At 38.3% G+C, this 27,920-nt stretch overlaps 1 protein-coding gene across 1 annotated transcript in view; it reads right to left on the bottom strand.

Annotated features, from left to right (window-relative positions):
* The window catches only part of Mbnl3 (muscleblind like splicing regulator 3), an 87,452-nt gene that overhangs the window by 29,842 nt on the left and 29,690 nt on the right, over positions 1-27,920 (bottom strand). The window contains 1 exon segment of the mRNA XM_032890160.1: positions 19,289-20,161. Coding sequence (XP_032746051.1) covers positions 19,289-19,465 — 177 coding nt within the window. The 5' untranslated portion in view covers positions 19,466-20,161.

The following is a 27,920-nucleotide window of genomic DNA, read 5'->3' as shown; positions in this document are numbered from 1 at the left end:
CTAAAATCTTTGGTAGCATGAACTAAGTCACACTTTCTTAGGCATTTCATATTTATTTATCAGTATGTAAGATTTATTTTAAAATGTAAGGTCTAAAATCAAGACGGTTTAGAGTGTCATACCATTTCAAGATAAAATTGCAAACCCCAAGAGTACTATATTTAAATAAAGTGTTACCTTCAGCAAAATGTGTCTGAAATTCACCAAAAACTTAGGTCAGTTATCTTCTATGTCCTGAAGACAAGAAAAGAACTGATTCTGTCTTGCCTTAACACCCACTACTTTCCTCAGTTTCCTAGAAATTCAGAGACATGCATTTCAGAGATATAAAGTGAATCAACAAAGAGCTCTAAATGAGACCGCTGCCATAACTTTTTGAAGAAGTGTGTTTTACAATGATCCTCTTCAAGGCTGGTTCAGTAAATACAGCAATGTCATTAAATTCACCTGTGCTTTTGGTGAGCTTTTAGTATTTGACAATGGTGACACTGTTCCTATCGGTCAAAGACCTAAATAAGGGCATCTACAATGTAACTAGAACATGGATTAGTTTAAGGAAAATATAGAGATTAAAAAAAGGTTTTCTGTTTTAAAATAAATCAATCCTTCAACCATAAATGCTTCATGCTCTTACGAAGAAGAAGTTGAAATACCATCATTGTCAAAAGATGTGTATCTCTAAATCCCAAACAAGGAAAAAAAATTAAGCAAAGCAAAGAACAGAGAGAATTAATTAGCTGTATTTAAAATACATCAGTTTTATTCCAAAGTAACTTGAAAAGCTGGAAGGTTTATAGAAGGACTGGTGTACTTGTAAGGATGAGGCACATTTTACAATGGGAACACTTTATATTCAGCACAGAAAGGTGTCACCACGCTACAGTGTAATCTAATCTGTACTTTAATTGAGTGGAGTCCTCGATTTGGGATAGAACAATAAAAATAAAACAAATCTACCCTAGGTATGTTGTGTCTTCCTTGTCAATCAAGTTAAAATTTAGAAAATGGGAGTTTTGAAAAAATTAAATGAGTTCATCTATTTATACTTTCTATATAAAGCAAGTCAAGTTCCAGTCTAGAAAATATTTCACAAAGCCAATAAAGTAAAATAAGTCAGGTAGTGTAAAAACATCAGTATGCAGGCCTCGCCCATGGATCTTTCCACTAAAGGTACTTGGAGCATGCTTTTTAATCTTATCCCATTTCCCATTTTGCAGTGAGTTTATTACACACTAGATTCTATAAGGTCAAGGGAGTGCTGAAGATTCAGAAGGAAGCTGGAGGAAAGTTCTACACGTGGTCTGAGCGTAGGTTACTTGTCACGTGACTACTGTTAGCACACGTTTAGGTTTTCTACCAACTCCATACCAACGAAAAGTCATTTGAACGGTTTATAGGATGATATGAACTGGTTTAACTTTGGGAATTAGCCTGGCTTCAACTTGATGTGTGTGTGTGTGTGTGTGTGTGTGTGTGTGTGTGTGTGTGTGTGTGTAGCTTTGGGGTATTGGGATTACAGATGTGTATGTCCCACCTAGTTGGCTTGCAGTTTTTCACTGTGTATCTAGCTTAATACAAGTGGCTGCCTTCACTGTGTATTTACCACACACTGGTCAAAGTGTTATAAATGCATTATTTCATTGACTCTTCCTAGTGGAGAGAACTGAAATAGAAAAGGAAGGAAGTGCCCAGACCCACAGAGATAAAACAGAAATAGAGTGTGCTCTTCAACCTAGGTGCTTTATCCTAGCCACAGGTCCCATTCTAAAGACCAAGACTCCTTATTGGCTTCTAATACTTTGGTAGAGGTAAACTGAAGCTAGTTTCCTAGATAATTTCAAACAGCTGTGCTAGCTGAGTCTCCATAAGGACTCACTATTAACTGACATAATATACAGATATGTGTAGAGTGAGAGATATTTTATTAAGTACATATAGATGTTTAGGGTGACCAGAAAATAAATAGACAAGGTAACTGAATGCTAAATATAGTCTTCCTCGGGTATCTCAGTGCTTGCTGTCATGCTTGATGATCATAGTTTGATTGCTGGCACCCACACTATAGGAGAGAACTGACTCATGCAAGCTGTGTTATGACCCTCACACGCACATTATAGCACACATGTGCACAGGGACATACATAAATACATGTAATTAAAAACTAGTGTTCATATAGTGCAGTAAATATTGGTGTGCAAGTATTTCTACAGCATGCTGACTTGAGTCTTTCTGTATGTGCCTTGCCTTTGGTTTATTGAGAGGTCTTTTTACTGCAAACAATAATGGCCAAACCAGTTCACACTGCCACCAGGCATTTGTTTCCTTGATGAAAACAACTTTGAGCTGGATGAGATGTGATCTTAAGGAAATTTAAATTTCTGTATCGGATGGCAAAGAATGTGGAACGATTTTTCCAGTAATTATTGTTATTTAATTTCTTCCTTTGAGAAACAGACTGTGATAGGGGAGGAAGAGATTGGAAAGGGAGTGACAGAGGGAAAGCAGGGAGTGTAAAAAGTATAGGTGACCCTGAAGTAGATGGAAGGACTGTCTGTGGAAGCAAAGGGGTCAGCAGGGAGATGGAGAATAGGAGAGGGCTGAGGGAGGGAGCAAATAAAAAGCATTATATATAATATATATATGAATGAAAATGTCAAAAGGAAACCCATTATTCTATAACCTCTATAATCTCTTTCAAAGCATGCACTCCAGGTTCAAGGGAAAAAAGATTCTGCCTCAAAATGAAAATGGAGAATGTTAGAAGAAGACATTAGACATTAACTTCCGGCCTCCTTATGCACTTGCATGTATGCATCCAAACCCTACACACACATGCACATGCACATTAACACACACACTGGCTTAAAAGAGAGGGGGCAGGAAAATGTGCAGCAACTAGCTAGTCACTGAAACACAAAAGAAAGTCTTTTATCTGTCGGGAAGTGGAATGATTCCTTTTATACGAGTTTCAGGCTTCTGAAGGCATATTTGGGAGAAACAATGTTAAGTTTTCACAAGCTTGGTCAGGTCAAGAGAGCTTGAGCCCTGACCACTAAGATCAGCAAAAGGAAGAGCTCAGCAAAACCTCACCGAGGAGAGAGAGAACCAAGAGTGGCATTTGGTGACCATTCTTATCACCCCAACCGAAGAAGCTGAAAACCACAGTTTTTCATTCTGGAGCAGGCTTTCTGATCACAAGGGTTTGAGTGCTGTAGCTTCAACATTAGCACAAAGTGATAAAGTTTGGAGAAAAACTCCAAAAGGGACAAGAGTTCAACCTTGTTTTGAACAGAACGGTACAGATTGTTCTTCTATTACATTCTAATCCTTTCAGAACAGGCAACTCAATCACAGTACATGCATTCAATCTCACGAAAGCCTTCCTTCCTCCCCAAAAGCTCAGCTCCACGAATGTTGGGATTTTCAAGTATAAATGAGTAGGCAGATATATCATATAAATATGTTAGTACTGTACACATTTCAACTCTTCAATTTGTCCTTTCCACAACTTTTTAAGACATAAAGTGCTATAGATATTTGCTGATGACATGTAAGTGACTGCACAGAATGAAAATAATATGACAGGGAAAACAACCACTAACAATCACGAATTCAGTGTTATGAGAATCAACCATTTAGAACTAATTATTTGGATTCAGATCTGCAATATTCACGAAAGGGTTATGAGTGAAAACTTGCTAGGCAGATGGCAACTTCGAGGGGCAATGAACTTTTAGGATACTAGGCCCAAGTCTGATCATTTGGAATATTGACTATAAGTTCAATCATCAATCAATCAGTCTCCCTTTCTCTTTCTAGTTTTCTTTCTATCTCCCCCCTCTCTCCTCTCTCTCTCTCTCTCTCTCTCTCTCTCTCTCTCTCTCTCTCTCTCTCTCTCTCTCTCTCTCTCATCTCCATTTTCTTCTAGGCTCCCAGGAGATGGGCAGCTTTCCTTTGCCACAGGCTTTCCAATTACAGGACTCAACACCTTTCAGGATAGAGAGCAGAAAACACCCTCTGAAACTGTACACAAAATACATGCTGTCTTCTTTTCGGGTATTTTGTCATAGCAACAGAAACCTGACTAAGAAACTAGTTATACTCCAAACCAGTTTTACTAAACAAAGAAGTGCATTGTAACATGAATGTAGATTCTCCTGCAAAGAACGCTAAAGTAGAATCCAAGTACACTAGATTTGTAATTCAAATTCTGTTAATTAACTTTTTGTACAAGTAATTCCTAATCCCGTATACTTTATAGGTTCCTTGAAAGACTATAGGGACTGGGTAAAATTTATTATATTTTGGAAATAAAATAATGCCATATCCAAAAATGTATTATTTTTAATAATACCAAAATACTTCCTTACAATTAACGAAAAATAATCTAACTAATTATAGCTATTTGTACCATTTTAGCTCTCTATTGGAAGCAATGCATTATACTCTACATAATTTTTGATTACATAAGTAATATAAATCCTCAAGTGCCTAGACAAATAATTTAACATAGTGTTAAAAAGCGATATTTGTCCTATGAGAACTGGATGTTACTGTTAAGTTGCTACTACCATAGCTTAGCCTTTCCGTAGGTAGAGGAGCAGGCAATAAAGATGCAGTCACATAACACCCTCAGTCCCCTAAACACTCCAAACCCCTGCTCTCTCCTCTTCAACTGTCAACAAACTAGCACTTGATAGACGAATTAGTATTCTCCTAGTATTGCAACTATCCTACATTATGATTTATCAGTAGCAAAGGTGAGAGTGCACCTCAGTGGTAGGACACTTGCCAGACCACCAAACACTGCAGGTTCTAGTCTCAGTACTCAGAAAACAAATCTAACAATATTTCTGAAACTTAACGCAACAGAAATTCATATTAGAATCCTAATAAAATATATCAAAATCATCTTTCTTATACACAAAAGCATAGGACATCACTGTCTTTGATTGACACAGTTCTAGCATTATTGTGATCAATATTATATTTCATTTATAACGAATTAAAAGATAGAAAATCAGACAAGTCATGAATGGTTTCTGGTCAGTGCAAAGGATAAAGCAATGAGCAGATTGTGTAATGATAGTAAATAAGGAGAACAAATACAATTGGGAGGGAGTGGTGGTGGGATAGGGTAGGGATTGGAGTGGGAGGGGAAGGAACAGCTTGATGAAGATATGTTATATACATGTGTGAAGTGCTCAAATAAAATCCTCTGTGCCCCCAAAAGAATAAATCGTAAAATAAGATGCTAATTGTTAAAATACCAATGATTATCTACAGCAAAGGGATTTTAAATATTATGCAAAGTAGATAAATACTAAAAGTTGAATCTCATTTTAAGTCAGTTCATTTCCCATTTTTCTTATCAACAAGTCAACCTTTTGGAAGCTAAATTGACTCATAAAAATGCAAAAATGCTTAAATACACACATATTTATACACACACGTGCATATGTAAACACACACACACACAAATATAACAAGCACACCACTTTGCCCTCATGAATTGCTGCTTATACAATTTTGTATTTGTATTTTGCACATTTTACAATACTGACAATAGAGCTTTCGACGTACAGAAATTCACGAACCTTTCTAAAGCATTAGAACAGGTACATGGCTAAGATCATCTTACTCCATTTCAGTTTCACATATTTATCCAACAAATATGCTTCTTGGTTCATTCCCTACACAATATTCCATGAGAAGTTTCCATACAATCCAAAAAAAATATCATTCTATGACCAAAGAATATTAAGAAATGTTAGGCTACAAAGCACTGGGAAGAACAATGCACAGTTGTTCTTTGGCAGGTGTACAACACAGCAAGAGAACACACATCAAGTGTCCAGAGCAAGGTGGTCTGCCACCATAGTTCTGTGATCCTCTGCTGTCAGGGAATACTGCTCTATTTATCAAACACTAGATTTAGCTCTTTACCGAGCACCCTTTCCTGTTGTTGATAATTCGATTTCTAAAAGGCCCCAGTGAAGAGTTGTCCATTTTCCTCCATGACTCTGACATCAGTAATGGTACTAACAGTGATGTCCCCGGAAGCCAATGTAGATCACTATAAGGAAAAATGAGGCTTTTCAAAGTTACTAGGAAATGAATTCATTTTCTGATTACAAAAATAGGGCTATTAGTTATAATGGCAAGTAAGTACATGAGAGCTCTGGTCCCATGGTGAGTATATTTGCTCTACAAGCTTTGCCAGACTGTTTTTCTGAATGTTTGCTCAGGACTCAAATGGGACTGAAAAAAGCTCCCCCCCAGTTTGCCTTAAATTCATACCTTCACTGACTGCGGAAGCCCTAGTCATTTGAAAACATCACTCCTCCTCTCTGTCCCCCAGAAACACATATCTGGAAAATATGAGGTAAAAGCATTTTCTTGCTTTTACCTCAAAACAAACAACCCAATGCTGACTACAGTGTCTCAATATGGATAATCTAAAGCCGAGGCTCAGCAGGTTCTTACCTTTCAGAGCAAGCACTAGATACACAGTTCATCTGTAACCTTGGAGATCCAAGGATCCTGAGAGCTCCCTGACTGGCCAGTGTAGGTGAAACTGCCAGCTCCCGGTTCAAGAAAAGACCCTGTCTCCAGGTGATAAGGCAGAGAGAGCTAGAGAAAGACACCCAAAGTCTTCCCCTGGTCTCTGCACGTGTGTGCGCATGTGCACACACGCACACACACGCGCGCGCGAGCACACACACACACACACACACACACACACACACACTCACATACACACCATCCCCTCTCCCACATGGTGCTGGATAAAGCACTAAGAGCCTTAAACATCCTATGGCTGTGCTACATTCTCAGTCACCCTCTTTCACACAATGAAGAAAATACCAACACCCATTTGACAAGTTGAACGTATTTTTCTTTTGCCATTTTATATTAAGATTAGTTGCAGTTGCACTTACTGCATTTCTTCTTTTAGTTTAGACTGAAAAATACTTGCACTGAATGTATGGAAAATAATATGTTGTGCTATTTTTGTATAAATGAAATTGTATCACTGGAAACCGATTTTTCAACGGAGATCTCTAGTTCTCAATACTGGAATGTTCACTATATGTCGCCGTCTAAAGAAAGCCATCTAGGAGCTTAGGAAACTGAAAAAATGCAACCCAGACACAGAATCAAACTCTTCCCATGCTGACACACACGCTCTATTTCTATTTATAGAGCTACATGTGTCTAAAAGTTTTACAAATGACTTAGAAGAAAGGTATTTTTCTAGTAGGATCATCACGTTAGGCCTGAAGAGTAAATTAGATGCAGTAGGGATTACAGGAAGTTCTTTTAAAATTTGGTAATTCTATCAAACATCCCAAATCTACAATAAAGTTCATGACTGGGCCCCAAATGTAAGGCAGAGCTTTCAGGAAAACATATTGAATTGCATTGTTTTCTCCCTGATCAAGGAAATAATTCACTACTAAGCACCTCTCATGTAAGGTCAGCCTCATCCCTCTTCGAGTTGCAGAGTCTAAGGAAAGGCAGAGGGGACACTAGGACTTGAAACCTATTGAGGGGTTGAGAACACAGCACATAGCAAAGGTGACTAGGATGACTTTGGGTAGCTGAGAAGGAGGAAGAGTGACTTTGATGAGGATGCTTGGATTTTCCTGAGGTATTACTCATAAGACTGAACAGATGTCATGTGCCATCAAAACAAGGCATAAGCTTTGAAGAAAAGAGCCTTGATTCTTTCAACAGGTCAGTTGTCCATTAGCACATTCGAATCACAGCTACGGAAGTCATTGTCAAAGCCCACTTCAGCTGAACGCTACTCAATACTTAAAATACTTCACTTTTTTCTTCTTTGTTGAAACATTTTCAAAAATATTACAGGAACTTGACGCTGTCTGTCTGTCTGTCCTTCTGTTGTTATTTGTATGTTTTGTGACAGGGTTTCATGTAGCCCAGGCTGGACAGGAACTGATTATATAGCCACAAAAGACCCTGAGCTTTTGATGATTCTGTCTCCAACTAGCAAATTCAGCGATCATAGACACTGGGCACCATGTTCATCTTATCTTTCCTGTTTTTGAAAGAAAACAGAGTCAGCTGCCTAAACTGGCTCATATCAGAGTTACTGAGGATTTCACAGGGCTCCAAATATTCTCTTTTGAATACTGGACATTGTTATCCAGGAATGATCATAAACATGGGGAAAATGCAAGAGCTTGTACTGACTTAATAATGCAAAGCTATAACTCATATGCCTGCCCAGATACCCCCATAACATTATATTTTCAGTCTATACTCTTAGTATTTTGCTATTTCTTTTCAAAGTATAGTCTTTCTACTAAATTATAGTTATTGAGGATTTTTTAAAAACTGTTTGCATGGATTCTCTGTATTAGAAATTATCTTTGCCTTTATGTTCAGACTCCAAGAAATAACAATGATCTCATTATCATTAATCATGATTCTAATAATACCTTGATTGGTGAGCTACCTTGTGCTACCAAATTCAAAACATTTTAATGTCAAGTTACATTGAAATTTTAATAGATTCTTCACATGATTTAAAAATAATAGTCAATGATAGTCAGACAGAAAAACACTGAAAGTACCAATATAAGGTAAAAGTACACAAAATGCAAAATTTATAGAATATCCGACAACATTTGAATAAAGAACAGGTCTATAATTCTGAGGGACAGAATTCCACTTGCACAAATCTGCAGTTTCTCAGCCTTCAAATCTAAGCTAAATGTCACTGAGTGCAGAAGTTGGTGATAATTTTATAAAAGTTTCATTTGTAAGGTGTTTGTTTCACTGAACAGGTGTTTTTAGCTTAAAGGCACCGTTACATGGTAATCATAAAAAGTTGTAATAGTAAGATGGCACCCAATGCAAAAAAATAAATAAATAAAATAACAGAGAGAATGGGAGATCCTTACTAAAACCTCACTTAAACTTTGTTTTTGAGATGGGATATCAGTAGGTACCTTAGGTTGGCCTCAAACTCATGATCCTTCTTTCTCAAGCTCTCAGTGCTGGTGTGTACCACTATAGCCAGTCTAAAATATGTGGTGTGTGTGTGTGTGTGGGGGTAACATGTGTGCACAGGTTTTGAGGATGCACATGTGTATGGAAGTATGTAAAGAGCAGAAGTTGATGCTGTCCTCCTGCCCTCCTGTACCGTGGTCTTTTTGTTTTGTTTTGTTTTGTTTTTAATGAAAGGATCCTCACTGAATTTGGAATCCACCAACTACAGTAGATTAGCTGGGCAGAGAGCCCCAGAGATCACCCATTCTCCACTTCCTAGTCCTGGGATTACAAGCATGTGCACGTGGCTTTTTATGTGGGTCCAGGGTATTCCAACTAGGGTCTTCAGGCTTGCAGGGTAAGCACCTTGACAACTCAACCATCCATCTATTTAAACACTCGAACACAGAGTCACATTCTCCATCTGGCTGACTGAATTTTACTTCCTCCAATGTAAGCTCTATGCTCCAGCCTGTCCTGAACACTCAATTCTGAGACACACCAGCATCCCACTTCCTCCATGTCTGTGTCTTTAACCTCAACAGCTGGACATAATCCCAGTCCTGTCCTTCCTGTGGACTCTTTTAGCTGTGAGATAATCCATGGTTTATGACACATGACAGAGCTGTCTTATACGAGGAGATCAAGTAGGAGTTAAGTCTTCTATAATTTTGTGTACTGAGCCCAATCAGTGTCTAATAAGTAAGATGTTTCAATAAATGTTTGTTTAAAAAAATCATGTCTTTGGGAGTTGAATTCATATAGAACTTCTAATGGATATAACAGGACTTTCAGCATTAAATAACCCTTGACATTTATACAAATTCTGGTAATAAACCACAAATAGTCCTCCAAAGTACTTGCTGGCAAATTGAAAATCACCATGGTTTTCGTGTTTTTCTGTTACATTTACAACTCAATTTATTTCCAAAGGTTTTGTTTGTTTGTTTGATTGGTTGCTTTTCTGTGCTGGGGATAGACCTTGGGATCTTCCTTGTGCGAACCTCGTGCCTGACTGCTGAGCCGCAGCCCCAGCCCCAGCCCTTTGAATGTATTTCCATATAAGGTTCTTTCTTGGCTATTAAAAATGAAGAAACCACAAAATTGCAAAACTACGAAGTATGCTATCTGAGAAGCTAGAAAAATGTAACTTCACGTAGTGATGAGCACGAACATTCAGAACAGAAAAACAACTTCTGCCGATAGGTGTTCTGAGATCTTTGAAGCAAGAACACAGTGTTCCTGAAGATATTAGAAGTCCTTGAATTGTTAGGTCAGTGTTACTATCGTTCATAAATAGGCCCATGGACAAAAGTGTGAGGATAACGTGACAATGTAGTCTGAAAACAATCTCATCTCTGGGAAAAAGGTTAGGAATAGTATAATGTTGTCCATGCACAATGTATTTCAGGGCATAAAACAAAACTAGGTAAAGAGTGTGAAGTCACAGAAGAAAAAGTCCTCTGAAGCCCTAAATAAGGCTGCACACCTGAATTCCCAGCACTTGGAAAGCCTAAGGAAGGAGGGCTCCAACTTAGAGGTCACTCAGGGATACCCAGTGAGACGGTCACAAACCAAAGCAATAGAAGCACATGGGCTACAAAAGCAGCTCACTAGTAGAAGAGCTGGTAGCTAGCAGGCACTCAACCTTTCAGTTCCATTCCCAGCAACTGCAAAAAGGCAACAACACATTCTGTACATTTTTGTAAGTAGAAAATTTAGAATATTTTTACTATGTAGTTTGTCAGCAAATTGTGCCTGGCACAAAAGATATGTCTTGGTTGAGGGAATTTGTTGTATTTAACATCTATATTACTATGGGCTCTACACTTTCAAATTTCACAGTTTGGAAACCACCCTCACTGTCTATGCTTACACAGAATAATATGGGTAGGAACAGAGGTTAATTTTTTATACCAAGTTCTAGTGTGTCAAAAAATCAATTTCAGGGGGGAATAATATTCATTTATGATAGAAAACACCCAGTTAAAGGCTTATATACATTTAATAAATGCTTCTGCAAAGTCATAAGCTGAAAAACTATTTCTTTTTTTTTTATTAACTTGAGTATTTCTTATATACATTTCGAGTGTTATTCCCTTTCCCGGTTTCCGGGCAAACATCCCCCCCCTCCCCTTCCTTATGGGTGTTCCCCTCCCAACCCTCCCCCCCTTGCTTCCCTCTCCTCAACAGTCTAGTTCACTGGGGGTTCAGTCTTAGCAGGACCCAGGGCTTCCCCTTCCACTGGTGCTCTTACTAGGATATTCATTGCTACCTATGAGGTCAGAGTCCAGGGTCAGTCCATGTCTAGTCTTTAGGTAGTGGCTTAGTCCCTGAAGCTCTGGTTGCTTGGCATTGTTGTACATATGGGGTCTCAGCCCTTCAAGCTCTTCAGTTCTTTTTCTCTGATTCCTTCAACGGGGTCCTATTCTCAGTTCAGTGGTTTGCTGCTGGCATTAGCCTCTGTATTTGCTGTATTCTTGGCTGTGTCTCTCAGGAGCGATCTACATCTGGCTCCTGTCCGGTCTGCACTTCTTCTTCATCCATCTTGTCTAATTGGGTGGCTGTATATGTATGGGCCACATGGGGCAGGCTCTGAATGGGTGTTCCTTCAGTCTCTGTTTTAATTTTGCCTCTCTCTTCCCTGCCAAGGGTATTCTTGTTCCCCTTTTAAAGAAGGAGTGAAGCATTCACATTTTGATCATCCGTCTTGAGTTTCATTTGTTCTAGGCATCTAGGGTAATTCAAGCATTTGGGCTAATAGCCACTTATCAATGAGTGCATACCATGTATGTCTTTCTGTGATTGGGTTAGCTCACTCATGATGATATTTTCCAGTTCCATCCATTTGCCTACGAATTTTCATAAAGTCGTTGTTTTTGATAGCTGAGGAATATTCCATTGTGTAGATGTACCACATTTTCTGTATCCATTCCTCTGTTGAAGGGCATCTGGGTTCTTTCCAGCTTCTGGCTGTATAAATAAGGCTATATGAACATAGTGAGCACGTGTCTTTTTATATGTTGGGGCATCTTTGGGTATATGCCCAAGAGAGGTATAGCTGGATCCTCAGGCAGTTCAATGTCCAATTTTCTGAGGAACCTCCAGACTGATTTCCCCAGAATAGTTGTACCAGTCTGCAATTCCACCAACAATGGAGGAGTGTTCCTCTTTCTCCACATCCTCGCCAGCATCTGCTGTCACCTGAGTTTTTGATCTTAGCCATTCTCACTGGTGTGGGGTGAAATCTCAGGGTTGTTTTGATTTGCATTTCCCTTATGACTAAAGATGTTGAACATTTCTTTAGGTGTTTCTCAGCCATTCGGCATTCCTCAGTTGTGAATTCTTTGTTTAGCTTTGAACCCCATTTTTTAATAGGGCTATTTGCCTCCCTGCGGTCTGACTACTTGAGTTCTTTGTATATTTTGGATATAAGCCCTCGATCTGTTGTAGGATTGGTAAAGATCTTTTGCCAATCTGTTGGTTGCCGAGAAAAACTATTTCTAATGATGTATCCTATATCCATATGTTCTTTAACCAAACGACAGATTATACTACTACACAGCAGATTATAATACTACACAAATGTACCATAAAATATATAGATGATTTAGTCTATTTCTAGTGACCATGTGGTTAATTCCACAAAGGGGAGATCACTTAGAAAATAAAACATTGACAAAAGTGGAATCATTTACTGACTTTTTAAAGAGAGTAACATCAAGATAACAAAAAGCAGGGGGTTGGGGATTTAGCTCAGTGGTAGAGCGCTTGCCTAGCAAGCGCAAAGCCCTGGGTTTGGTCCCCAGCTCCGAAAAAAAGAAAAGAAAAAAAAAGATAACAAAAAGCAGAACTTAAATATATGTATAATTACATCTGGCAGTAAACTTGACCTTGGATAAAGTAACTGTCAGTATAAGAATAAAAGCACTGAAATATGCCAGGCATCCCAGCACTCAGGAGACAGAGACACCTGATTTCTGTGAGTTCCAGAACAGCCTGCGAGCTCCAGGACAACCAGGGATACACAGAAAGAACCTCTCTAAAATTAATTAATTAGTTAATTAAATAAATTAATAGCAGTAAGAGAAAAACCCAACAATGCTGAAACGTCAAAGAGGATTACAAATCCAGATTATACAAGAATAATTGCTAAAACAAATTTTAAAAGCTCAAACATTGATTATATAGTTCAATACTCACAGGAAAATGAAAAGATAATGACATCAGACATCTATGATTTCTCTGAATCATCTAAGTCTGTAAGCTGAAGATCAAATGACATGGGATTTAAAGAAAGAGATTCTCTTTAAGGAGGATACAGGCAAAAAGTTTATCTCTTGGGGGGAAAATGAGCAGGCAGTAAATGATATTCTGGGTACAAAGCCTTGTTCCTAAAAATCTACCTCCAAGTTCCAAAAGTACATAAGTACCAGGGACCCACAGTTCACACACATAGGGTTTAGAAAAGGACAGTATTTTCAATGACTTCATATAGCTATGCTAACAGAAACAAAATTATTTCTATATTGCCTTAACATGGAAGTTACTTCATAACTGAGGAGCTGATATATAACACACAGTTTAATTTCAGATTTTCAAGTGTCTCCTATCACATGGGAATGGTATAATCAAAATAGCAATTAACAAATGCATTCTTGGCTCTATCCTGAGTTATATATCACCAGGTGCTCAATTACAATTTGGCTGCAAGGTGGGAGAGAAATGACTTTGAGCTATGGTCCTATAAAACAACATTTTAAATAAAGCCAATTAGAGTTCAAGGTTTTTTTTTAAATCCATTCTGAGGCTAAACAGTTACTAGACTACTTCAAGGCGATTGGTGACAGATATCACCAGCTAGCCAATGCACTTTCCTGGTAAGTACATAACAACATCAGAGAGTATTATAAAAATCAGCCACCAATCTGGTTAACTAATGTGACAATGCAGCATTTGGGGAAAAGAATGGACAAAGACAACTCAGTGTTCTGATGCTTGGGAATTGAGAAAACTATCAGCATAATGTTAGATAACATTGTAACCAACAGTATCTCCGGTCTGCTCTCCATTTTGGAACAAACAGTCCGAATGTTTAACAATAAACTATGTATTTGGCAGGCATTATGGCTCCTTTCAGTAATCTCAGGACTTGGGAGACTGAGTCAGGAGAATTGGTGAGAATTAAAGATTAGTCTTGGCTGCTTCGAACATCCCATCTTAACACATAACTCCAGAAAAGGAACTAAGCATGGACCATAAACTTTAATTTAAAGACCCCTTTGATATTTTCTCCATTTTTCTTCTCAGCTGTAATAAAAACTCAAATTGTCAAGCTCTTCCGATAGCTTTGTAGTGATCTTGGGAAATTAACTTTCTCTTACTAATTCTTCACTTTCCTCCTATGTAAATGGTAAAGGTTTTCAACTGAATAGTCTTTCAGCAGCCAAAATTCCTCATTTCCTAGTTTTATTTTAAATTCTGTGGACACAAAACTTCTTTAAACTAAATATCTGAACTGCTGAGCCTTTTGGGAACCAGTTGGGGAAATTTAAGTCAAGTCCCTTCCTTAGGAGCATGGCTTAGGGCTTATTCTCTGGTTGGACGAGTTATATCAGGAGTGGGCTGCAAGCTGCTGACACTTCAGGAAATCTGCTGGAGAGTATACAGGGAATGCTTCTATTATTTTTGCAACTTCTCTCTAAATCTAAACGTATTTCAAAGTTCAAATAAGCTGAGGGTGTTTGGGTGCTAATCAAGAATCCATTTTTCAATCAAATGAGATTTTTAAAAAATATTCCTCAAAAGACTATATAAATGAAGGCATATTCCAGGATTTTTTTTAAGTAAAACATTATTTTTTCATGACTCTCAGAAAGACAGGCTTTATAGTGCAAGCAAATCTCTCTGCTGGAGTTCATAAGTGGTACTATATCTCATGTAATCCTTGGGGTTATGCTAAGAGTCTGACGTCTGGCAAGCTGTATCTAAGCAAATGTGCATGAGCAAAAATACAGTCAAAGAGGTCTTTTTGTGTGTGGGGGTGGGGGGCGGAGTGCTGGAGAGCAGACTCAGGGCCTTGACTATGCTTGGCAAACAACCACTGTCCTACAGTCTTAGTTCCCAAACACTTAAGTTTTAAGCTACTGAAAATTGTTGTGATTAGTGGCTCTAAATATAGAACAATCCCGTGGATCCTATGGCCAATTATTACCTACAAGAATATTTTTATATAACATACATTATTTTTCACAGTATCATTGTGCTTAAAGTTGGATGACATTATTTAGAGGTCTTTTATGTACTTGCCCAGTTTCTGTCACTTAAGAATATATATGGATTAACATAATTACCTTCTGACTATGACGGCTCTTATGGCTTAACTAGCAAGTAGTTGTTACAAAAGCACCCAACGTCCTGACTATGACAGGTAGATGTGATTGCTGTCAATGTGCTGTAATGCACTAGCTGCTGCATTTATGTCTTTTTAGTATAGCAGGTAGATGATGAAGGATAGGGTGGGAGGTTGAAGATCTGCCTGATATTTCTGACGCAGAGTAAGCAGGTGGCTATGAAAACAATTACAAACATATGATTTTTTGTTAAATCTACAGGTAATTCATTTTAAATGACAATCTAAATCAATGACAGCCCATAATACCAAGGAATTGGTGTAGAATGGGTTGAACAATGCCAAAGGGGAAGTTTGAAATAAATGCACTAAGGAGACACCGCACCTGAGTCAAAAACAGCTACATAGTAACAAGACTCGAAAGTCTTCTGTGTAGCTGAGAATTCATTTACAGGCATGACATACTAGATTCCTCCCTGAAAATGGTGCAGCATTCATATAGTTATCGGCACAGCCTTTCAACACAATGCACAATCAATCCATTCCAGTCACCCTGCCTATTATCACGACCTCCCCTCATTACAAGGGGGGAACAGGACAGTGTCTATTGTGCCTTTAATGTGGGCAAAGAACCATTGTCTGTTTGAATAGCTAGTACTAATGGAGTACACACACACACACACACACACACACACACACGCACATGCACATGATACACATGCACGAGCACACGATGCACATATACACACTCATGCATATGTGACTCAAACAAAAAACCAACAACCCACAGCCTACAAATCATCAAATGGTTGCTTATTTAACCACTGATGAGAAAACACAGAGAAATTCAACGGTGCTTCAATTATACAAATTCAAGAGGAGCAATGAATGTGTCGGCAGTAATTAAGGCACGTTCTCTGTGTTGTGCCTATGATAGGAGTACAATCAGTGTAGGTCAATTACCCTGATCTCAGTATAGCATTCATGCATATCCTGGATAAGAAGCTATGCAAAAAAAATAAAGAAAGAAATGCAAAGCTTTTAAGTAGACATGGGACGCTGATGAATGTGCTATCTAAATGGCAAATTAAATAATTATATAAAAGGCTTTGTATATTTGAAATATTTAATATTCATGAAAAGAAATTAAGACTGTAGCAATTATGTAAATCATCTTTATTTAGTCTGACTGGTCATCAAGATATTAACGCAATGCCTGAATTTAAGAGCAATGAATCCAGAAGAGAATATAAGTGATTTTCTCTTATTATTGTCCTCAATGTTTACTTTATAGTAAGCGTTCTTTTGCCTTTAATAGAAACACTGACCTGAAGTCTATAAAAGACTATGGAGATTGCACATCTCCCTCGTTCTATGATGTCCAGAAAGACAGACTCTTCCGACCAAACCACAGAACACTGATCTATGTAAATTACAGAACTAAAATCACCCTCATCACATGGATTGGACTCAGGAGCGTGCAGCATGAAGTAACAAAGTCTACCTAAATGGAACCTTTAATAGCTCCTAAGACAAACTCCGTTAAGTGTAAGAAGTCAAACTTACACTTCACTCACTTCCTACTTATAATTTTTGTTTCTTGTTTGTGTTGTCTCTTTGGAATCTCTGCGGACATTATGAAAGCCAGGTAGTGAAGGTATTATGTATTTATTAAAGACAAAGTAACTCAAGGTTTGAGAGACAAAGGAACTGAAAGATCAGATTAGTGGGACTGGAACTATATTCCAGATCTCCTGAAGCAAGAAGAAAAGGGACCCAGCGCAATGCCTGGACTTGCATGTGCCCTGGGTGAAAGATGCCACGACTTAACTGACTCAGTGATCCTTTTAGCCTCAAGGCCCAACCCAGTTCTGTCCCAAGAAACTGAAAGTAATACACAGAAAGCTCTTGTAGATAGAGCATGAATTAAACAATGAAGAAATGCCTTTTTTGAGAGAGGATCTCACTCTGCTGCCCTAGCTGGCCTGAAACTTGCTATGTAGGCTGGCTTTGAACTCAATATAGATTCATCTGCTTCTGCCCACTGAGTTCCGGGATTAAAGTTGTGTGCCACCAAGATTAGCCAAAAAATAACCTTTTGAGTTATTAGATCTGCTTCAAATAAAAGCTGTTCGGAGTTTTTCAATGTTAGTTCTAACCTTTGTTTTGCCATAATGAGATTCCATTATTGAACCAGAATTGTCCACAAGAAAAACTAGCACCAAGAAATAAGCAAAACTAGAGAAGTTTAAATTAAACATCCCCAATTGGAAAAACTAAAAAGCTCCAAAATCCAGTGTTCTGAGCACTAAAATGGCAAATGGTCATAATTGGAAAATACCATACATAACCTCATTTTGCATTCAAACAATAGATGAACTAAAACACTGCATTAAAATTACCTATGGGTCCTAAGTACATTATACATAAAATGCAAATTTCCCATTTGAAATTGGGTCCCATCCTGAGGATATCTCATTATGTACATGAAAATAACCCCAAATCTGAAGACGAAAATGGCCCCAAATCTGAAGAACTCTAAAGTCTGGAGCACTTCTGGTCCCAATCATAAGAGTCACCCATGGCAAAGCATTTGAAAATGTCCTCTAAGGAAAGCAGCACACAAAATAACACACCTCTAACAGCCAGCGCAGCAGCAAGCAATACAAATGTTAGTGGGGTGAAGTTGATCATCATGACAGTCACGAAATTTTAAAAAATTCTTGCTAAACCTATTCATTTCAAATTCATGAGAGCAAATCTATTAATTAAACCAAGAATCCATCCACATTCGTTGCTTCTCTGGTGTAACTTGGATATTCTTTTTCTTACATTAAGGTGACTATGAATCAAACATGAAAATGAATACATTCTCATAGTCCACCGTCATTTATGTCCTGCTGTGTAGAGCATCTCACCTGCCCTCACACTTTGCTACACTTAAGCCTGACAACTGTGGCAGTAGGACTTTTTTGATACTTACAAATTGGAAGTTTTCAGTTGTGTGCTCAAGAAGAGACATGAGTGAAGTTAGTTTTATAACAATATACCTAGTCTTCCTGAACAGTGAGGTTTAACTTACATGCTCTCTCTGACTGGTGACTGACCTTATATGGTATTCATATCTTACTAATATGCAAAATAAGCTATATATACTTATCTGTATAATATAATTCATCAAAAGGTTTCTCTGTTGCATGAGAATGTTGGTCACTATTGATATCATAATTCTCTGTGCTGGAAGGATGGCTCAGTGATTAAGAACACTTGTTGCTCTTGTAGAGGATCCAAGTTTGATTTCAAGAACCTACATGGTGATTCATAACCATCAATAACTTCAGTTGTTGGGGATCTGATGCCTTTTTCTGACCTCCAGTGGGTACCAAGCATGCACAAGTTGTACATAAACACAAGTAGGCAAAACATTTATAGAGAAAACAAAATGAGTAATTCTGATACATTTTAAGGTCTAAACTCTATATAGAAATTAAAATCCCATGAGATGGAAATTAGCCAGGTATGGTGGTGAATGCCTGCAAGCCCAGTACTCAGAAGGCAGAGGCAGAAGGGTTACTACAAATTCAAGGCTAACCTGGTCTACATAGCAAGTTACAGACCAGACAGAGAGACATCTAGAGAACCTGCTTAAACTTCAGCAAGTTTATAATACCCTAGTCCTACAAAAATTCATGAGTTTTCATCTTACAAGTATATCTATCTTGATGAGTTGACTTTAGTATAATAACCCTTCAACTGGCTTACTTCAGCACACAAAAGGGTATGCCTTGTCTTAAACCAAATAATACATAATTTCATAATGTTATTATTACTTTTACTCTTTTCTAGCACATCTTCTTTTCACATGTCTAGAAATCAACACATTGAAGCAATTATGTGCACACACATGACACTCACCTTTAGTGAATCATAACAGGCCACCACTCGGCCATTTTCCACATGGCAAACTCTTGGCGGATGGGCAAACCTGCACTCTGTGTCAGCTCGAGAGCAAGTTCCTCTCTGAAATTCTCTACAAACTTCTAAAGTCAGCCACTTGGTATCACGGATTAGTGCTACATTGACAGGTGTCATACTGAGAGCAAAATGGCAACCAAGTGCACCCTCTTCAGAGAACAGTATGGCTGCAGATGGTTCAAGGGATCTAAGGGAATCAGAACCAAATGTGAAGTGAGAGCAGGTTCCTTGGTGGAGTATTTGTTAGCACTTAGGTTCTCACTAAAGTCAAGTCTGATCTGGTCAAAGCACTAAAAGCCACTTAGTAAGTCAACGTTGTATCAGAATAACCGAAAATCAAATTAGAGACCAAGTCCTAAGAAGGCAACTAGAAAGGTTAAGATATTGAATGCTATATTTTGTTCCTTTGCTGAATTTGCTTCAAATAATTGGCAGACGTTCAAAAGAATCCTATGCTATCTAGTTGATGTTTTCAATTATTCCTACAAAAAGCATATGTTGCTGGCAATTTGCGGATGGTCTCCGATCAAGGAGAGAAAAGTCTATCTCCCCAACTCTTTGCTCAGAAGAATAAGGTTGGGAGGATGTTAAAACCTAAAAATCTAGTTTTGCAAAATCAAGGGGGAGGACAAATGACTAAGAAAACTGAGAATGAGAGAAAAAATAAATGGGCAAGTTGCTGACAGTGAACTACAAGCAAGGCAGGTTTTGTAGGGGTAGGAGTGGGAAGGGTATGTGGGGAGAGGGCTTGGAAAGAGAGCTCTAGAGTAGAATCCAAGCAGCAGAGTTTTCAGAAAAGGCACTTTTCAGAACCTGCAAGAAAAAAATAAATGAAATTAGCTAAACCACTACAATGCTTCCTTTCAAACTCTAGATTCTGAAAGAAAAGTAACTGATTTATGTAAAACAGGAAGCAGCTAAACACCGACACTGCAACTTAGTATGGTCAGATACAATTACTAAAAGGGCGCTTCCCGGCGCAGTACAAAACTGGGCAACATCCCAGTCTCTTAAAAATGATTTTTGATACGTTCAGGGTATCCTGCATGTTGGTGTCCACTATGCAGAAAATATCATAACATCCCCTTACACGTTCAATTTACTTGTGTGTGTCTGGTTTTTAGAGGGACCAGGAATCTGTCTTTAAATCGTATCATGGCCGATTGCAGTCTCTATAATTTGTCCTCAAACCACAACACAGGAATGCATGTATGCATGGAAAACATATGAAACATTCATGACAAAACTAGCCAGAGACTCACTTCCTATGAAGTGAAATGGGGGATGGAAATATAAAATGTGCTTTCAATTTGAGAAAATTCCTTGAGCAGTTAGGACTGTTGTTCCTGGGTGTATTTCTCTGGTTATTTATTAGTTTTTATGAAAGGAAGATTTCAACACACATAGGTAGGCGAGATAGAAAGCGCCATTGAAGCAATACGTTAGGGATTATGCAGCTTGAAGATTTGCAGTTAGCCCAGTGTCAACCAGCAACAGTGGCAAGCAATTTGGTTGAGAAGACACATGCAAAGTTAATTTGCCAATGATATGCCATGCGAGAAATCGGAAGTAACAGCAAAACAAAAGTCAGCCCCAAGTAACCAATAAAGCACCTATCTTGTTAACGTCATCCAAAGTGCATTTCAAACTCTTGAAAATCTTCCACTTATTTTTTGAGCATAATCAAACCCTTTTTGTTTGTCTTTTCAATAGTCCAGAGGAGAGTCAACATCACTGGACTTTTCAGTTACCATTGAGGAATTAAATGCCTACCAAATGCAATCAAGCTTATCTAGTCAATGACAAACCATGTGCTTTTTTTCCCTCTGACTTCCTTCAGAGAAAGTTTTCTAAATATGTCGTAGGTGACTTCGTTTTCTTATCGCTTACTGAACGAGGTTGGCATTTGGCTAAAGACTTGGGATTACTGATGTCTTAGGAAGTATTACATTTCTCGTTCAGGAACAAACTATTCTTAATTCTACTACTGTCACAGTGAATTTTCTAGTCCCCTTCTGGAAAACTTAATAGCTAACTGGGAATGTGGAATTATAGCTAATTACTCAATAATGGGCCTGAGGGCATAGTGTGGGCTTTCAACAGAAGCTCCAGGACTACTCTCACTGCTCTGGGGTTCCCTTCACATTGTATTACACGTACAACCATGTTCTAAAGGTTTAAAGTTGTCAGGCAAATGGAAAAAATATGGTGCAGTGGTTATGGCAAACTTATTAGTTCCACACCAGGTTAGTGTTATATAACCAGCAATACAATGCCTCAGTATATTATTGAAAAGCAGCTTGAAATTCTGGCAATGTTTACAGAAACATTATTTACAAACCCTGGAATTCACTATGTCCAACCATGCTGGCATTGACATCACAATGATCTGCCTGTCACTGCCTCCAACATGTTGGGATAGGAGTGTGCTACCACACCTGACAAATTGCGCACTTATAAATGAATAAATTGAACAGCATGTGAAACATTGCCTAGTACAGCTATACCTTATTTTTAAGTGTAAAGAGGCACAGTAGCAGCAGCAACAACAAAAACTATAGACAGGAAAAAGGAGCAAGTCTGCAGAGTAATGGGAGTGGCTACCCACGCTTCATTGTCTTCACCTTGGGCATTACCTCTGAGCACTGTAGGTTAACTAAGGCCATTTCCAAGAGCAAATCCAGTTCCCATATTCTAAGTGGCTTAGTATATTATGGAAAGTACACTGTAACAGTGTGCTCCGGAGTATGTAGATTTACATTTACCTTTAATCCTGCAACAGAATTACATATGTGAAAGAAAACTACCAAAAGAAGAGGAATATTTATAAGGGTTGAGGATTTGCTCTGAACATAAACAGCAAAGATCTGGAGAAAGACTTTTCTACAGATGCCTATCATGAAGAAACAGATATGAGTTATAAATTTTAATTTTGAATGTACACAAATAAAAATGCAACGGGAACTGGCCTCTAGTCATGTATTCCATGTAGCATCAACAACAGGAGTGGGTGGGAGAACAGGGTTTATTTTTCTGCTTTCCTTTGACCTTGGATGGGACCCTGGCCAATTCCTCGATATGATTCTAGCCAATACATGTCTTCCTTCCTTCAGGGTGAAAACATTTGGGGAGCTGGCTCAGAAAAAAATTGGTACAACAAAAGGAGCTGGTGAGAATCTAAAGTTCCCTCACACAGCTGTCCTTGAAAGACTGTGCATGAGAGATAGGCTTTTCTTACATTCTTAAAGGTCTCCTAGTTTGGAACACAGTAAAACTTTAGCCTTGCTGCTTTATATTCAAGCAACAGGAAAGGTTTGGCCCTTTCTGATTAAGAATCCTCCAATGCCAAGCATGAAATTAGTGCATTTGTTTGTTCTTTTCTGTATTTCAGTTTCCACATGCTAGGATTGTATCAATCTCTGGTTTTCTCAAAAAGACTGCTGTTTTCAGTTGTTGGATTTTTTTCTGAAGTGCTGAGACTGGAACCCTAGGACTTTCTCATGCTATCTCCAAAATACTCTAAACCACGAGTGATAACTGAAATATTCTGATGAAAGAAATGAAAGTCATAAAGTTAAACCTCTTGTTTGACAGTACTAAGCTGTGAGTGGTTAAGCCATGACTTAAGGCAGTGTCTTCTCACACCAAGCCTTCTGTACAGATCGACAGAAGACATTTATCTTCCTTGGGAATCTCAAAAGAGGAAAGCTAGTCATTTTGTGGTATGGTTATGCTTCATTCACAGCATTCCATTCTTGCCTGGTGTGTATCATCCCTTTCATAATATCCCCAACTTGTGCTGAACCAACATGTACTGGTATCTGCTATGTGCCAGGCACGATTGAGGATACTGATAAGATCTCTGGCTTTGTGGAATTTCTTATGTTCATTTAGATAAAGAACTAGTCTAAGAACCAGAGAATCGGAAAGACTATATTAGAGAGTTGGTGAAGGGTTGGACACTAAGTAATGTGAATTCAACACGAGTTTCTAACTCACCGTGAGTTTCTAACACCAGGTACTTTGACTTAATTAATACTCTTCTATCTACTCTTAAATGCTTGCACAAAAGTGAGTCATGAAGAGAAATACTAAGGAATTATTCACACTAAGGTTTATTGCTGCCTAGATTCTTCCTAGAGAGGATTCTATTGCTCCCATCTTACAGATGGGACAATGGAGGCGAGGAAGGTTAAGTAATTAATTTGCACAACTTCACATAGCTAAGTAGGTTACAGAGCTAAGCTTCAAGCCCAACCGTCTAACTCTATAACTAGCCTTTCCTATTAATTTTTTTCTTTATTTACACTTCAAATGTTATACCCCTTTCCAGTCCCCCGCCCGCAAACTCCCTACTCCAAACCCCCCTGCTTCTATGAAGGAGCTCCCCCACCCACTCATCTACTCGCTGGCATTTCCCTACATTGGGGCATCAAGCCTTCACAGGACCAAGGGCCTCTCCTCTCACGAGCCATGGTACCTCCATGTGTACTCTTTGGTTGGTGGTTTAGTCCCTGGGAGCTCTGAGGGATCTGGTTCATTGATATTGCTGTTCTTCCTATGGGGTTGCAAACCCCTTCAGCTCTTTCAGTCCTTCCCCTAACTCCTCCATTGGGGTCCCAATGCTCAGTCCAATCATAACCAGTCTTTTAAACCATATCAAAACTCTGGGTCTTTGTTATGGCAAAGATTACATTGTTTTTCATTATTCTAGCTGTCTGCATGACATAACTTTGTTCTGTCCAACTCCCTGATAGGAAAGAATATAGCTTCTCAGTTTTGTTGCCTTTCATTTTGTCATCAGAATCTCAAGTACTGCTGTGCTCCTAAGGACTTCTAGTTTGAAAGACACTAAAGTGGCACACTAATTTAACATTAGCCTATCAGCTGTACCTTGCTAGGAAGGAACTTCATCACCACCTTGTGAAAATCAGAGTTCTGTCTACCTCTCTAGGTTTTGGAAGCAAAGGAACCGTGAATTTGAGTATTTTCTCACAATTTTAAACTTCAAAATATTGCTCATCTATAAGACCACTAGATAAAATATAAGGCAAGTATAAAAACTTATTGCAAATACAATAAACTCACCAGTAAGTACATCTTTTGAAAAAGCACGCTGTTTTTTAAGGATTCCTTTTATTTCTCATAAAATATCCCTCTCTCTTCCTGCTCACTGCCCCCCCCGCCCCCACCAAATTAGGAAGAACTCCATTTTGCTGTTCTGATAGAAGTAGGAAGTTATTCCCAAGGAGTACAACCTCACTACTAACGGGCACTATTGTCTCATTTGCCCACATTCTTCCCATCTACTCCTTTTCGCCATTCTGTGTCTCTCCAAGTCAGTACACAAAATAGAAGCATGGCCAATGCTTAGTATTTCCAATGACCACAAGGACGCCATGGCTGAGGAGGCACTCCTTAAATTACTTTTATAGGGCTCCAGAATGAACAATGAATACAATGTTTGATTTCTTTCCATTTTAGGCTTCCCTTACCATCTGTATTACCTCTGAGTTTCTTGTGGCCATTTCTTTTGGCTTTACAAATCTCCAGCACACCTGCCATACACTGCTTGCATTGGCAGGCTGACAAGATTTTAAAAGCCTTGAAGGTTTCAAATTTGCTTCAGGACCTTTGTTTTGGTTAATGGCTCAATAGTGCCCCCTTTAGGGCGTACGGGTAGTGCCTAGCACAGCAGATGGAGACCCTGATTTCACAAGTATCCTAGAGAACACTCAAGTCTTCTGTTAAGCAAAAAGAGACCATAAAAGGAAGGATATTTTACCCATGTGAAGAATATTTTCAAAGAATTTTTTCAATTGTTGTTGAAGTTTTCCACAGTAGCCCTAGATTAACAAAAATCACATAACTTTTTTTTTCAAATAGCAGTTAAGTCTAGTTATTCTACTTCACAAACCCATTAAACGACCTACCTCGGTTTATATCTATAGTCATGGAAGAAAAGATAGATGTAATGATTTCTTTTGATCATTACTGTTCTAACAGGTGACCCCCATTTTGTCAAGTGGGCTTATTTTTATGACGTTTTTATACTTTAAAATATTTATTTATTCACTAGTGCCTGCACACATGCATGTAAATGTGCTATAGTTCCCATGTGGAGTTCAGAAGAAAAGTTTTGGTAGCCGATCAGTATCAGAATATCAAGCTTGCATGGCAAGTGGTTTAAACCCACTGACTTATAACACCCATACTCAATTTTAAAAGTCTCATTGTCTATAATGAAGAACCTTTTTAAAAATGTAGTTAAATTCCCACTGGCATTTTTCCTACATTCAAAATAATAAAAACTGTGGAATAATGTTTATTTTCCCTTTGAATATTTATAAACAGCCCAAGTATATCACAAACTCTCTTTTGTTTTGCAGTACTGTGGTCTAAACTCAGGCACTCTAAGATGCTATTAGGTGGGCTACCATGAACCACATTATCTCTGGTCAAAAAATGTGAGTGTCCTAAAATGATAATGTGTCAACAAGGTATTCTGAGGTAGCGTATAATGATTCAGCCACATGAAGACATCCATCACTACACTTGGTCAGCATCCAGTAAGGGCCTCCCTACCTGAATTCATCACAGCCTTACAGCAAATGAAGGCAGCCTCTCAGTCTCAATGGCTAGCCTCCCTTCTTTATTAGCAGTTATAAAGAACAGACAAACAACAGAAAACTTACTGTGGCTAAAAATGTGGGGAGAGTACCAAATGTACCCTCATTTTAAAAATGTACCCTCATTTCAAAGACCAGAGCTAAACTTTGCAGTAGGCATGAACGGAGAATGCTATGGAAATGAGTTCTGTGGAAATGTCTATACAAGAGCTGACCCTTGTGTCTGGTTACTACTTCCTATCACGCATCTGATGAAAAAGAGGGCCTATAAACCAGTCGTTTAGAATTCATGTCGATGGGAACAATGGCTGTCACAGGAAAGAATAAAGATTGAAACACAGGGAGCACAAATCAAACAGAATATTAAGTTCTCTCTCTGTGTGTGTGTGTGTGTATGTCTTGATCCAAGTTTATGGCTGTCTTCCTCCCAAGATTCCTAAAATAGGAATTTGATGTGTTCTTCATATCCCAGAGTGATTTATGCTAAACTGACAAAACCAATTCTTTATAGAAAATGTCTTTATGGAAAAATTTATAACTTTAAATATCTTGGCTTTTAAACACTGTTTGATTAAATGTTACACAAGTAAGTATTCAATGGACTTGCTAATGCTAAACAAAGCGGTGTGACTACAATACAATCATAACGAAATCAGTCAGCCTAGATGGGACGTGTTGTCTTCTAACTCCCAAGGTCAATTTCAACAAGTCCCAAAGGAGAGATTTAAAGACCTCCACAGTACAGGAAAGCTATAAGTAAAATAGGCTTCAAGATTTGATTTTTTTTATTCTGGGGGTGTACATGTGAGTGCAGTGCCCTCAGAAGCCAGACGAGGGAGTCAGAGGTCAAAAGAGGGAGTTGGATCCCCTGGAACCAGACTTTAAGGGCAGTATGTGGGAACTGAACTCCTCATCCCCCATAAGTATGTGCTCCTAAATGACTGAACCACATCCTCTGTCCCCCAAATGGGCTTAATACTATAAGAGTGGAAAACAACATCTGAACTCTGTAATTTAAATTGTCTTTCAATGAAAAACAGTTTTCTAGGTCTAGGTACATGGTTCAGTGATAGAATAAGTTGCCTGGCATTGTGAGGATCTGGGCACATCTCCAGCATTAGAAGGAAAGGAGGGAGGGGGGAAGAAAGAATACGTAAGCAACAACGAAACAATTCTACGAACTTTATCAGTTTCAGCTCCCATTTGCCTCAGTAATTTGGGAAATTACTATTTTGCCTATATTTGTAAGGCATGCTAATTAAACTTAGACTTCTGGTTTACACAAGGGATTGAGAAATTAAGTACATGTCAAATAATTAAAATACTCCAAAGAACTTTAAATGGGTACCCAGTAGTTATCAGAGCCACGGTGAGATAAAGTAACTTATTAATCACTACAACCTTGAACAGACTCAAAAAGGTTCGTCTGCTGGGCTGAGATGCCTGACAATTTTGATGAACAAATGAAGAACTGATAATCTAATGTCATCATATATGCTACCTTGGCAGTCTGTTCCAAATAGGTGGATGAACTCAATTGTCCTGGTTTATTGGTTTCTTTCACTAACAAATGAGATCTGTGTTAGAACTTAATTCCTGGCTGTGGAGGAATGTTTACCTTCTACTGACAACCAAAACAAACAAACAAACAAAACAACAACAACAACAACAAAAACCAAAAACATGGACCCTCAGCAGCTTTGAATCCCCACAGGAAAGGCAATCCCTTCTGGTCAGGGATATAAAAGGTTCTCAATATTAATTTTTAATCAAGTAAGATACTGGGAATTGTACTGAGTAAAAACCACAAAGGTGAGTTTAGGATTCACAAAATACTCAATAAAATCTGAGGATTATTTTACCTAGCATTCGACCACACATACAAAAACTGGTAAAGTTAAATAGTTTTCATTTGTTAATAATAGTTAATATTGAGGAAATGT

The sequence above is a fragment of the Rattus rattus genome, chromosome X (assembly GCF_011064425.1).
Source record: "Rattus rattus isolate New Zealand chromosome X, Rrattus_CSIRO_v1, whole genome shotgun sequence".
In the NCBI taxonomy this organism is placed as follows: Eukaryota; Metazoa; Chordata; class Mammalia; order Rodentia; family Muridae; genus Rattus; species Rattus rattus.
The sequence above is the reverse complement of the archived record's forward strand: the minus strand, read 5'-3'. Positions and strand labels throughout refer to the sequence as shown.